Source organism: Hydractinia symbiolongicarpus, chromosome 11, assembly GCF_029227915.1.
Source record: "Hydractinia symbiolongicarpus strain clone_291-10 chromosome 11, HSymV2.1, whole genome shotgun sequence".
NCBI classification, from domain to species: domain Eukaryota; kingdom Metazoa; phylum Cnidaria; class Hydrozoa; order Anthoathecata; family Hydractiniidae; genus Hydractinia; species Hydractinia symbiolongicarpus.
In genome coordinates, this window is record NC_079885.1 from 10,939,545 (window position 1) to 10,951,978 (window position 12,434).

General features: G+C 35.2%; 1 protein-coding gene across 4 annotated transcripts in view; it reads right to left on the minus strand.

The window, feature by feature from the left end:
• LOC130614068 (uncharacterized) overlaps window positions 1-12,434 on the minus strand; it is a 40,771-nt gene that overhangs the window by 5,170 nt on the left and 23,167 nt on the right. For 2 of the 4 annotated variants that reach the window (XM_057435466.1, XM_057435463.1), the window contains exons 31-34: window positions 11,202-11,419; window positions 10,451-10,900; window positions 2,827-10,021; window positions 746-2,728 (exon numbers count right to left, since the gene is read on the minus strand). In XM_057435466.1, the coding sequence (XP_057291449.1) occupies window positions 7,079-10,021; window positions 10,451-10,900; window positions 11,202-11,419 (3,611 nt within the window). In that variant the 3' untranslated portion in view covers window positions 746-2,728; window positions 2,827-7,078. The remainder of the gene's footprint in view (window positions 1-745; window positions 2,729-2,826; window positions 10,022-10,450; window positions 10,901-11,201; window positions 11,420-12,434) is intronic. The other 2 variants (XM_057435465.1, XM_057435464.1) reach the window with 2 other exon arrangements.

Here is a 12,434-nt window from a genome sequence, read left to right on the forward strand (position 1 = left end):
TTTTGTTGGTGTTTTATGCCATTTTTATACTATATATTTTCTTTCTTATATAGAACTAATTTTAATATCATTAGGCAACTTGAATTTTCATCCTGCTATATACAGCAACAAAAAATTGAGAAACAAAAATACATTAGATAAATTCAGTATAAACTTTGAGTTTATTTCTAGTTTTTACCATAGGCTATACTTCCTGACTTCCCTGGTATTTCCTGACAAGCCCATTTCATTCTCTTGACAGAAAAAAACAAAGTATAAGTAGTCAAACACATCCATAAAACTTGCGTGGTCCTATTCTGAGCATATTTCTATTTTTTTTCTGGTGTTTTGACAATTTCACAATTTTTGAACATCCCTTTATTAAATGGACAAGGCCATAGAAGGCCATGAAGTCCATATATTTTTACAATATATATCACTATTAGATAATCAGGCAAGACAGGAGAATTCAATCCCTTCAGGGATGACAAATTAAATTAATTAACATACAGCTTGTAAAAAGATATGTCACAAGGAGATAACCTTCCCCCATCAGCAGCATTTTTTGGGAAGATCGCATCACCTGGCAAAAGATTGTGGGTCCAAGTCCCACTCAATCCAAGTCTTTGCAACAAAGTGTTGCAAAGACTTGGATTGAGCTAATGTGCAGGACTACTTACAATTATCTCGTATTTACACCGTTGTTCTAATAATGTGTTACTAAATCAATATTATTTTAACAAATTGCAGAATAAATAAAAGATACCTTCTATGATTTGCAGAATTAAAAAATACAATGTTGTGATGAACTTGTTCATGTCAATTATTGTTAGGTAAACTAAAAAAGGAACATAACAACATAAGTGCACCTCTCTATTTAAAAGTAATGCACAAGGCTGCTAATCTAAGAAAAGTTGTAGAAACAATGAACTCTCAAATGCAGCATTTATTAGAAAAAAAGGTTTATAAATAGCATTTACTACACAGAAAGAAGAACTAAATAATGGTATTAAAACATAGCTTCAAATATATACATTATTAACATACCACACCCAACACAACACCACCCGTTGAATTCTTTAATTTTCACAATCATAATCCGAGTAAAATATATGTTAGAATTTTAAGAATTTTGCCAATATTTATGCATGTGCAAAAAAATGAAAGATGTAATATAAAATACCAACACATAACAAAACAGATTGGCTAATATTGCCAAAAACTTTATCAAATAGATTAGAGGAAATGGTATATATATATATATATATTTACTCAGATATTAGGATTGCTGATAATTATACTAAATCATTTATTTTGTCTTAATTCAACTGTACAAAGTTTTGTCATAACTATCTGTCAGACTATATGGACAGCAGGCACTTTATGCTTCCTCCCATACTTTCAAGACACAAAGAGAGCCCATATATTAAATGGGGTTAAATGTTATGCCTACTTTCTGGTTCATTTTGTTTTCTTATTTTTTTCATTAGCAGGGTACAGCACTTGTAATTCAGCATTTTAAGCATCATCAAATAATTGCAATTCCTGCACTTAATTGAACACTGTGGAAGGTTAGTAAACTTACAGTAGCCAGATATTTTATATAACAAAGATAGCAATTTTAAAGTTCATTATTCATAATTATTCCATAATGCAAAGTTTTTATAATGCATTACATCTACAATAAGTAAAACCCTGTGTTAATTTTATCCTTTGCATTCTACCCTACTTGTTTACATCATGCCGCTAATTTTAAATTTTCAATTCCGACCATCACATTGTATGACTATGAGCATTGTTTAGTAAGTGATCCTAGCTGACATCATCTTGATGAGATCTTCCTCACAATACATCACAATACAATGCATATTATTCATAACAAATGTCAAAGTATATATATAGTCGAATGTCCCAATGCTTACACACTTCACAATGAAATCAAAAAAATTCTTTAGGGTCAGCGGTAAAACCCATAAATCATGAGCATTTATAAAGCGTAATCAATCCAGTCTAGTTTCCTATATGATTTTGCAACAAAATTCTATAAATAGCTGCGTAATGATTTGTTCCTCAAAACAGCAATTGTTACCCACATGAAACTTTTGTTTACGCAGGTGTGTAATGACTAATTCCAGGCGTGTAACGTCTAATTCCAATGACTACGCCACAGAATTTTTTTGTTACGCAGCCATCAGAAAAGGTGTTGTGCAAAACATATCAACGCGTTGAAATGATGATATAAAGACAGACCTTCAAAAGTACAGACCTCTTTAAGACGGACAACGTGGACAAGTACTACAGGGTAGGTATAAATATCTCAGGGAAGCTAAATAAGAAAAACTACTCCATCTTAAATGTTTATTAACTGATTTGTTTGCAAAGGAAATTGTTGTAGAGTACTTCTCTATCCTTTGCTTTCATACTCTTGTATGCCTTTCTAACAACCATTAGGTAATCCACTACCTCACACCGTCTATTTTCTTTATACACGACTCTCAGTGGACCGGCAATAATGTCCTTTGCAGGAAATAAATAAATGTCCTTGTTTGGTGGTTCATATTCTTTAAAAATCAAATTGGTAACGCTAAGTTTATGCTGAAAGAAATTAATTTGGATAGACACACAATACGAGTTGTTAGCACCGGGTTCGTCAGACATAAAACGTGTAATAGCTTCCCAACACACAAAATTGGCTCAGAGTTGGGTCGGTTAATCAACTCCCAGCAACTTTTAAGAACCCTATGCAAATCTAAAGAAAAGATAAACGAACATCAGTTTTACACTTATAACGATTAATTCTTAAAAACTTCCTAAAGCTTTTATTGGCCCTAAAACTTAAGGTGATACCTTGGTTTACTAATGGCACTGCAGGTGGAATTTTGTCTGTTTTCATCTCTTCTTCTTCTTCGTCACCAGACTCACTATCTCTGCTCTCGCTCCCACCACCAAATCTCTCGCTACCTTCTTTATTTCCTCTGATTCACTTTCCACTTTTTGCTTCTTTGCCAGATCTTTGTTCACCTTTTTTAATCTGTTGGCTTCTTTTCGTCTTTCTGCTTCTTTACATCTATCTACTTCTTCTCAGCCTTTTCCTTTAGTTCCACAAGCAACTCCTCTGGAGAGACAACCTGTAATAAGATTGCTGTGAAATACATGCGCATTTTAACACAGTTAATAATAAAAAACTTACAAAACAAGGTGTTACAATGCTCGAAAATCTAGTTTGGATCTTGTTTTTGTACGCTTGTTCCCTCCACATGTTTTTAATTTTTGGTTAACAACAAGGGGCTCCAACTTCCAGTCATTGGGAACCATTTATAACGTTAGGGAGCGTTGTATGGATACGGGCCCAGCAATTTAACCAACACATTCTCTTTCTCGTTTGTAGGGTGAAGGAGAAAAAAGCAGGATCCGGATTAGCAGTGGATGTAGTAGCTCCCTGCTTAGTGGTTGGAGAAGTGATGACTTCCAACGATTGGTTACCAGTACGGGGCGAAATCCGGTCCATTACTAAAGCATCTAAAATATTTGTCACTTGGATGTCATTGAATTGTTTAGGCGAAAGAAGGCAGTCAAAGAAAATACTGCCCCTTGCATAAGACTATCAATTTATAGATTACTTACTTTGCAGAAAGTTTATCCCAATTCTTGTTAGGTGGATTTACTATGTTTATTTTTTCTTATTCAGTTCGGAGTGTTTGTTTTATTGATATTACTCAAAACTTTTGTGCGTAATCAATAAGACTGCGTAACATTTAAATTATATACAAAAGGGGAATTTTACAGCTAAAACTACTTCTACGCACAGACGTATTCTTACAACACTTGGAAAGAATGGAAGAGGATAATTGGGTAACAAAGTGTAGAGATTTGATAGTTTCAAAATTCAAAACAGTCTAAAAAATGTGAAAGAATATGTGCTGTGAAGAAGGAAATACAGCAAAACAAGGAAATTTATACTAAAATTTTGGAAACTTGTTTTTAAAAGAAAAGGGAATAGTTAGCTTCAAACTTAATTTTAGGTCTATTAGCTATATATTTTGTACTCCCGAGAAAATTAATAAATTAAAGTTAGCCAATGAAGGAAACTGGCAGTCCTGCTTTAGGCCACCATCAAAAATATGTTGTGTTTGCGTCCTGAAGACCCCCCAAAAATGAGTCGGTCAGGCGTATTTTTAACTGGGATTTTCAGATCAGGGCAAGCAAATTCGTTCCCAGGGCCAAGACAGTATAGCGCCACTCTTCGCTGCCCTGCAAACTGTCAGTAGCAACAGGAGTGCCCTAAAGGAATTAATTTTTACCAAAATTAATTTTCGCAAGTTTTTGTCAATATTGCATTAATTAGTTCTGGCGAAAATTTTTTTTTTTTGAAAAATATTTTGCGAAATTTTTTTCCGGTCTTTTTCCAATTTACCGACTCGGGTTTTTATTACCAAAAGTGAGTCGGTCGGAGGACGCAAACACAACATATTTTTGATGACGGCCTTACTCATCCATGCTGGTAAATCACAGAATTTGGTTAAACACCCCTTTAATTATTGCATACAAGAATAAATATATTGCAGCTAGCAGTGAGACATACATGAAGACCCTCTTGATTTATCTTCCACCCGATTACTAACTATAATAGCTAACAGATAAAATTTTAATTCTTTAGTACTTCCTCCTAAGGGGCCTTCGAAAAAATTTTTGGGCCCCGTTAGCGGGATATCGCCGCTAAGATTCAGACCCCCTCCCCCCCTCTTTTAGCGGATTTCCATCTGTGAAATACACACATTCGGATAAATTTTTGGAAGGCTCAGGGGCGTGTTTTGTAGATAAAAGTTATCAGAATTGATGAAAAGAGGAATTATGCTCACGAACAACGAAGAATGTTCAGGCCACAAAAATTTTTTTTTAAATTTCTCAATCCTTAGCGGATTTCTTTTTCAAGCTTCAGACCCCCTCCCCCTTTAGCGGCGATATCCCTCTAACAGGGCCCGAAAAAAATTTAGAAGGCCCCTAAATATATTGTTATAAATATACATGTTTTTTCTCTCAACCAATTAAAAAAATTAAAATTATATCCGAACCTATCAATTAAGGTTGCATAGACAACTTGTGAACAATATAGGTGCCATATATTTACTGTTGAAGCGCTCACAAAAAAAAGAGTGAAAAAATTGGTCAAATAAAACAATGCTTGTGGGATTTTTGGAGCATCTGGAACCATCATGAAGTAGATATTAGCACAAAGTCAACTAAAGACATGGAGTTTATTTTGTATTATGAAATACAACCCCAGCAGCTGATAGTATTTTATAATTGTGGAATCTCTCTATTTTCACATTATATATGATCGCAAATTAAAAGTCATAGCTAGCTAGCTGTGTTTTAGCTAGCTAGTTTGCTGAAACTAAACTAACATAAGCCATCTATAACCTAAACTACATATACAGACAAAAAATAACTATATAGCCAATCGTCCCTCTTAAATTTATATCTTAAGATGAACTGGTCGTATCACAGCTTGTCAGAAAAATAAAGTATAACAAGGGACGAAACATTAAATTTCAACTTTGTTCGTCAACATCCTCCTTTACAACCCTCGGATCCGAATATTTGACGGCCCATCTGGACCGCTATATAAGTGCAGGACCGAGATTAACATTTGGCTTAGCCGCGCGAAGAGCGCCCACCAGATTGCAAATTTTTTTAAGGAAAACTTCATTTTCAATCTTCCTATGTACCTAACCACCAATAGAGCGTTAAAGAAAAGCATGCATCAGCTTACTTCTTAACAAGGAAAAACGAAGATTATGAGGGTTTAACAAAAACACTGTGCAAAACCGTATAGCTGATGTGACGATTTCAGTAGGGATGTTTTCGAATCCTTTTCATCAACTGGTGTTTCTATCTTATATCGCATTTTTTTTCTTCTGATTGATTAATTTACAGAAAGCATTCCGTGGTTTGTGCACCAACAGTGCACCAATTTCAGAATCAAAAGAATTATCTATTTGTTTTCTATTTGCAGTCGAGCTAAGCTTACTTTCTTTCGATCCTAGTGTTGATAAAAAAGTACGGACACGAGGCCTCTTACACGGACTTTCTGGACATCAATTAAAACAGTTTTTTAAAAAGGCTTGTATTTCTGACGGACACGATATAAATACCAAAATTTGGTGATAAAGTCTGCAGTTTGTGATAAATAATTAATTAAGTAGAATGAGAGAACGAACACATAAATCATGTTACAAATTACAAACAAGTCAGGACAGTTTAACAAGCAAAAAAAAAAAAATAATAATAATAAATAAATAAAAAAGGATAGGCTGTTTTGCAGTTGCACCACGGTTTGTCTGAGACTGAAACTTCCCAACCTTAAGTCCAATCGAACGTTTTTAACGTCGAACAATTTCATCGTTCATTTAAACTTCCCTCTCTTCCCTTTTAAATTCTCGATTTTAGGAGTTTAGAGAAGGAGAATTTAGGAGAATATACCAAAAACGTGTAACATACATTTTAGGAAGAATCAATTTTCTTTGGGGATTTTAGGTATGGTCACGCCCTGTAGTATCATGGCAAAATATTTTTCTACTGTATGGCAAAAGATTAAAATTCTCCCACCGTTTGACAATATAAATATGTAATTAAAGGGTAATATATAGTGTTTTCTTGTTTAACACTGCATTTGTTGTTTAAAATAGCATTTCACTGCTTTATCAAACTTTCAGTCACTGATAAGGTCGGCAAAACGTGGTACAGCTGTAACACTCGCCCACACGCGATCAACACTCAGAAGAAAATTTGCTTTAATTTATCTTTTGTAAGTTAAAAAATCCTGAGTGTCCAGAATTATAAAACTAAATAATCTACAAAAAATATAATAAAAAAGCTCGAATATCACTTTTTTCTAAAGTTTAAATTTCACGACGTCTGAAAATTGAGGTCATAAAATTTAGTCAAATTATTTCTTACCATGCTGTCTAAAAAACATTCACTATTTTAATATTAATTACGTGGAGGGAAAGACAGGAAAAATAGAGAGCTTAAATTAAAATAATAAAATCCTATTTACACTGCTTTTATTGAGGTATGCAAAATTTAAAATTTTAATCTATGATAAAGTAGTATGTACAGTCTCGTTAATCGGTTTCGTAATTGTCGATATGTGCGTAGCACTACCTGTACTTTCCAAAGAATTTTTGAAAGTTACTTCTTCCTTCAACTCCTTGTTTTGTAGGTTCTCTAGCAAGATATTTCTAGAAATGACGTCATCTGACACTGTTGATAAACTATCTTTCTCGGTTTTATTAACATCGTGTTGGATATTTGTAGTTAAAATATCGCCTTTGTTCTGGTGTGCAACAGACTTGTTACATTTTTCTGCGTTTGCATCGACGGGTTTGTTTTTTAGTGTCTGTGTATCAGTCGTATGCGAGTGGTCATTATTTGAATTCACAGGACCAGGCGACTTTACGCCAAGGTCTGCAGCTGCATTTGTTACGCCAGACGAGTCTTTTACAAGCGGTGGAGGCGGAGGGTGTAGTTCTGCGTTAAAAACTTTTGATGGTTTTTGCGTATTCGTTGCATTTTCCGTTGAATTGATTGAAGATTTTCCCCCAATATTTTCAGTTGTACTAGTAACAGTTGGCGCACATTGAGCACGCGATGTTTGAGCAATATTAATAGAGCCACTCCCACGGTTTTTATCCTTATCTGTTAACTTTTCAGAGGGCGAGGTGGTGCTTGTCTGCTCTGTGAACTCTTTCTTTTCCTTTAGTTTTAATATCATCGAATCAAACTTGCTTGTCGGTTTCTTTTCTTCGTGTTTCTTTTCATTTGGTGATGTAACTGTATCAGTCACCTTGTTTTCCAACGAGCGGGACAGGTTTTTCGCTATTGCGTCTAAGTGTAAAGATTTCACGCTTCTTGAACTTGACTGTTTTAAATGATTTCCAGATTCCGAATTATTTTGGGTCTTAGGAGAAGCAACCGAAACTTTGATGTTCGTGGACAGACTGTTTATCACGTCAGAAATGCTTTTTGATTTACTGGTTGTCACCGAGCGATCGGTTGACGCACTCGGTGAAGTTATTGTTGTTGTAGGTTCCCCAAAGAATGAACTAGATATAGCATCGCTACTAACAGGAGAACTGCTGTCTCCAAATTGTCCCATTTTCTGTTTTTTAAGTCCTTGAATTTTCATTTCTAACAACCCAATGCCCTTACGCTTCGTGGTCGGTGTTTTTCTTTCAGTCGATTGTATTCTCCCGGTTTGTTCAGGTATTTCGATTACTGATCGATCAATATTTAACGGCTTTGGCTTTGTAATAACTTTAACTTCTTTACTAGATTTAGGTGGATCCGCTGGATAAAAAGACAAAGGCTTTTCATATTTACTCGACTCGCTTGACAACCGCTTCTTTTGTTTCTTTTCACTGCTAGTATCTGCATACTTTTTACCTATATCAGGAGAAATTACACGTCTTTCGGATAGTGATCGTTGACCTGGCGAAGTTATTTCGCGAGGACGATGGTCTGGTCTCGCAAATGTATGAGAAGTTACAGACTTACTCTCTGGTGTTAACCTTGACAACGGCTGATATTGATAAGAATCCAAAGGAGGAGAGCGCACTGATGACGCAACTACGTCTCTCTTATACTTTGGCGAACCTTCCCAATGAACATGCCCGTACGGAAAACGACCCTCTTGAATTGGGGAGTGTATATCATGACGATGAGTCTTTAATTTGTGACTGGATGGAGGAGACCTTGGTTCTGTCAGGTGAACAAAAGGAAAAGTTTCATGCTTATGAGAAATGGGTGATCGTTTCTCTATGCCTGGAGATAATCTACCATGCTTAAAAACAGGCGACAAACCCTCACTATACGCTCTTTCTTTGTCATGGCGGTATTCATAGTAAAATGGAGACCTGCTTTCATCAGAATGGTAAAAATGAGACTCTTTACTACGATAACGAGGCGAAAGGGGTTCTGTGTAATGTAGATGGTTTATATGGTCATCCATCTCGTGCAATCTTGGACCATGATCGTGAAAATGTCGCGGTGGAGAATGGCTATGTCGGTGACGTGCCGGCGACAAAGGTCTCCCATGAAGAGAGTGCAATGGTGGAGAATGTATTCGTCGCTCTGGTGACAAACGGTGTCGCATTATAGGAGATCGTGAATTGCGTCGATGGATGGCTTCTGGCGAAAGCGGGCTTCTATCTGTAAAATATTCGTAGCGAAAGTAATCCCTGGAACTAACCAAACGAGATGGTGAATGCAGCTCTGGCCAGGGTTTGTGAGAACGCGCTTCACTTAATTCATCATGCGACATCAACTCCTTTGGGAGTGACATGTGTTCAGCTTCTGTTATCTCTGATATGGAATCCTTTGCACGTTTTTTGGCAGAACGTTCAGGTCGCGTTCTTATATTTTCTTTAGGCGTAGACGGTGAAGCTTGTCGATGTTCACACGGCTTCTTCGTTGGAGCTACCTTGGGCATTTGACTATGATCCATTGAGAAAACGTCTGTCGACGGTTTAACGACGTGCTTAGGTGAAGAACGAGGGCGTTTTTTTACTTCCTTATTCGGCAGAAACTTCGAAGGATCTGGTACCTTTAATATGACCTCAGACATATCAATCTTTCTCTTTATGCTCGGTTTTTCCGTAACTTCGATTTTAGAACCAACAATCCGGACGTTTGCGTTAGGACTATCGATATGAATACCAACCGGTTGGTCTGAATGTTTTTGATCCTTTAAATGTTCAGCCTTCTTCACATTTTCGGTACTAGGAGGTTCAGGTTTCGGGGTTTCGATACTGGTAGTTTTCGTAATAGTTGCATGATTCTTAGCCTTCGCCGAAGCGATCGAACTAACAGTTAATTTAATATTTCCAAGACTTGGACTGGTTATCGTGGGTATTTTTACTGTAGATGGAGCAACTTTTGGAACCTTTACGTTAGCTGGAAAGTGAATGATTTGTTTGGTATTGACGGTACGATGCGAGGAAGCAACCGAAGCTGTAATCGCTGTTTTAGGGATATGTATCTAAGAGTAAAGGAAAATAAACACGTCATGACATAAAACACAAGTAGCTAAATTAAAAGATAATTGTTTATGAAAAGAAAGTTAAGTCTAGTTCTAAACAGGTAGAAAATTACGACTGAGCAGAATATCTGCAACCCTTTCAAAAAACCTCGCAACTGCTATTCCAACTTTTCCCACTTTTCTTAATCAAAAAAAAAATACTACACTACATTCAAATTCCCATAAACGTGTGCCAGGCTGAACAGACTGAAGAAATTCTTATAACATTTTTCTGAAAAACAAAAATAGTCCCATTGGACTTTTTAAACCTTAAATTCCTGACATTTTTTGACATATCTAAGAGTACACTTAACACCAAACACACCAAAGTAGAAAATATAATTTAAATAACGAAATTATGCTAATTAGACAAAAACATAAACCCCTTACTTGCACACTCCCGTGAGGTTGTCGATTGAACACCTCAACAACTGAAATCCCATCACTTCTCTTTGTCTTCTCATATTTACTCGCATGATCATACACTCCACTTACTTTCCCAACGTCTGAAGTTAGCACGGAAACATTTTTCGATGTATCGTTGTTAATTTCTACTTTTCGCTTTCGTTTTTTAGCTTCAGTTTTTACGGTTAATTTTAACCCATCGATACTTTTGATTTTAAAATCTCTGTTACCAGCTGCTTCTTCCCCACGACGATCCGATGTTTTATCAGAAGTGAATTCAGCGCGTGTGAAATGGCCAACCGTACTAACAATTGGTCTCGATAACACAGGTAATTTGGTAATGACGGGATTAATATCAAATCTGGTTGCTTTTGGCCACTCTCCTTTCATAACACACATACAAACTTTATCCAAGTGGCTAACAATGATTTTTTCCTAAAAAGAGAAAAAAGTCATATAAAAGTAATAAAACCAAAGAAAAAAAAAACCTTGTATATTGTTGACTTATAGACAACTACGAATTCAAGAAACGTTTACACAAGGTTATTTTGGTCCTAGACTGTAGTTTACAATACTTAGAGGTAATTATGCCAATCCGATAAGAAGAATAAGAGGGATTTTGATATACACAATTAAAGTGAGTTGTTAGCAAAAAAGCACCTTTCCAGACATGAATTTAATGATATAGTGTCAGGAGCAAATGACAATTGATACTGGCAATAATACGAACTTATACCTTGGGCCATGAGGAAAGGATATGGGCGTATTCATCAGTGAGAACAGGTAGTGCTATCCTGATGTCAGATGGTAAGCGACTGTCGCTATCTTCAAAATCTTGTCTGTTTTGTTGAATATGATCCTTTTTTATACTTGTCAAAGTTTCATCAGAATGTTCTCCATTTACAAGTCGTGGTGATTCCATTTTAACGTTAACAATTTCTGACTTGACAGCAACTATAATAATAATTGGTACATAATAAAACAACCCATACTTCAAACAATAATTTCAGATATATGCTTGTCTAAATCATCAGCACAAAATCAGATGAATTATATTTGTCAGCATTGATTTCTCAGATATATGCTTGTCTAAATCATCATCATTTTTGGTAAATAATACAAACAAACTTCAAGACGTAGAAATAATGCCATCCATGAAAATCAGATGAAATTATATTTATCAGCATAGGTATCTCAGATATATGCTTGTCTAAATCATCATCATTTTTGTTAAATAATAAGAGCTAACTGTGAGACGCAGAAATGATGTAAATAATGCAAAATCAGATAAATTATATTTATCAGCATAGGTTTCTCAGATATATGCTTGTCTAAATCATCATCATTTTTGTTAAATAACACCAAACAAACTTCAAGATGTAGAAATAATGCGACTCATGAAAATCAGATGAATTATATTTATCAGCATAGGTTTCTCAGATATATGCTTGTCTAAATCATCATCATTTTTGGTAAATAATACAAACAAACTTCAAGACGTAGAAATAATGCCATCCATGAAAATCAGATGAAATTATATTTATCAGCATAGGTATCTCAGATATATGCTTGTCTAAATCATCATCATTTTTGTTAAATAATAAGAGCTAACTGTGAGACGCAGAAATGATGTAAATAATGCAAAATCAGATAAATTATATTTATCAGCATAGGTTTCTCAGATATATGCTTGTCTAAATCATCATCATTTTTGTTAAATAACACCAAACAAACTTCAAGATGTAGAAATAATGCGACTCATGAAAATCAGATGAATTATATTTATCAGCATAGGTTTCTCAGATATATGCTTGTCTAAATCATCATCATTTTTGGTAAATAACACCAATTAACTTCAAGACGTAGAAATAATGCGACTCATGAAAATCAGATGAATTATATTTATCAGCATAGGTATCTCAGATATATGCTTGTCTAAAAATCATCATCATTTTTGTTAAATAACACC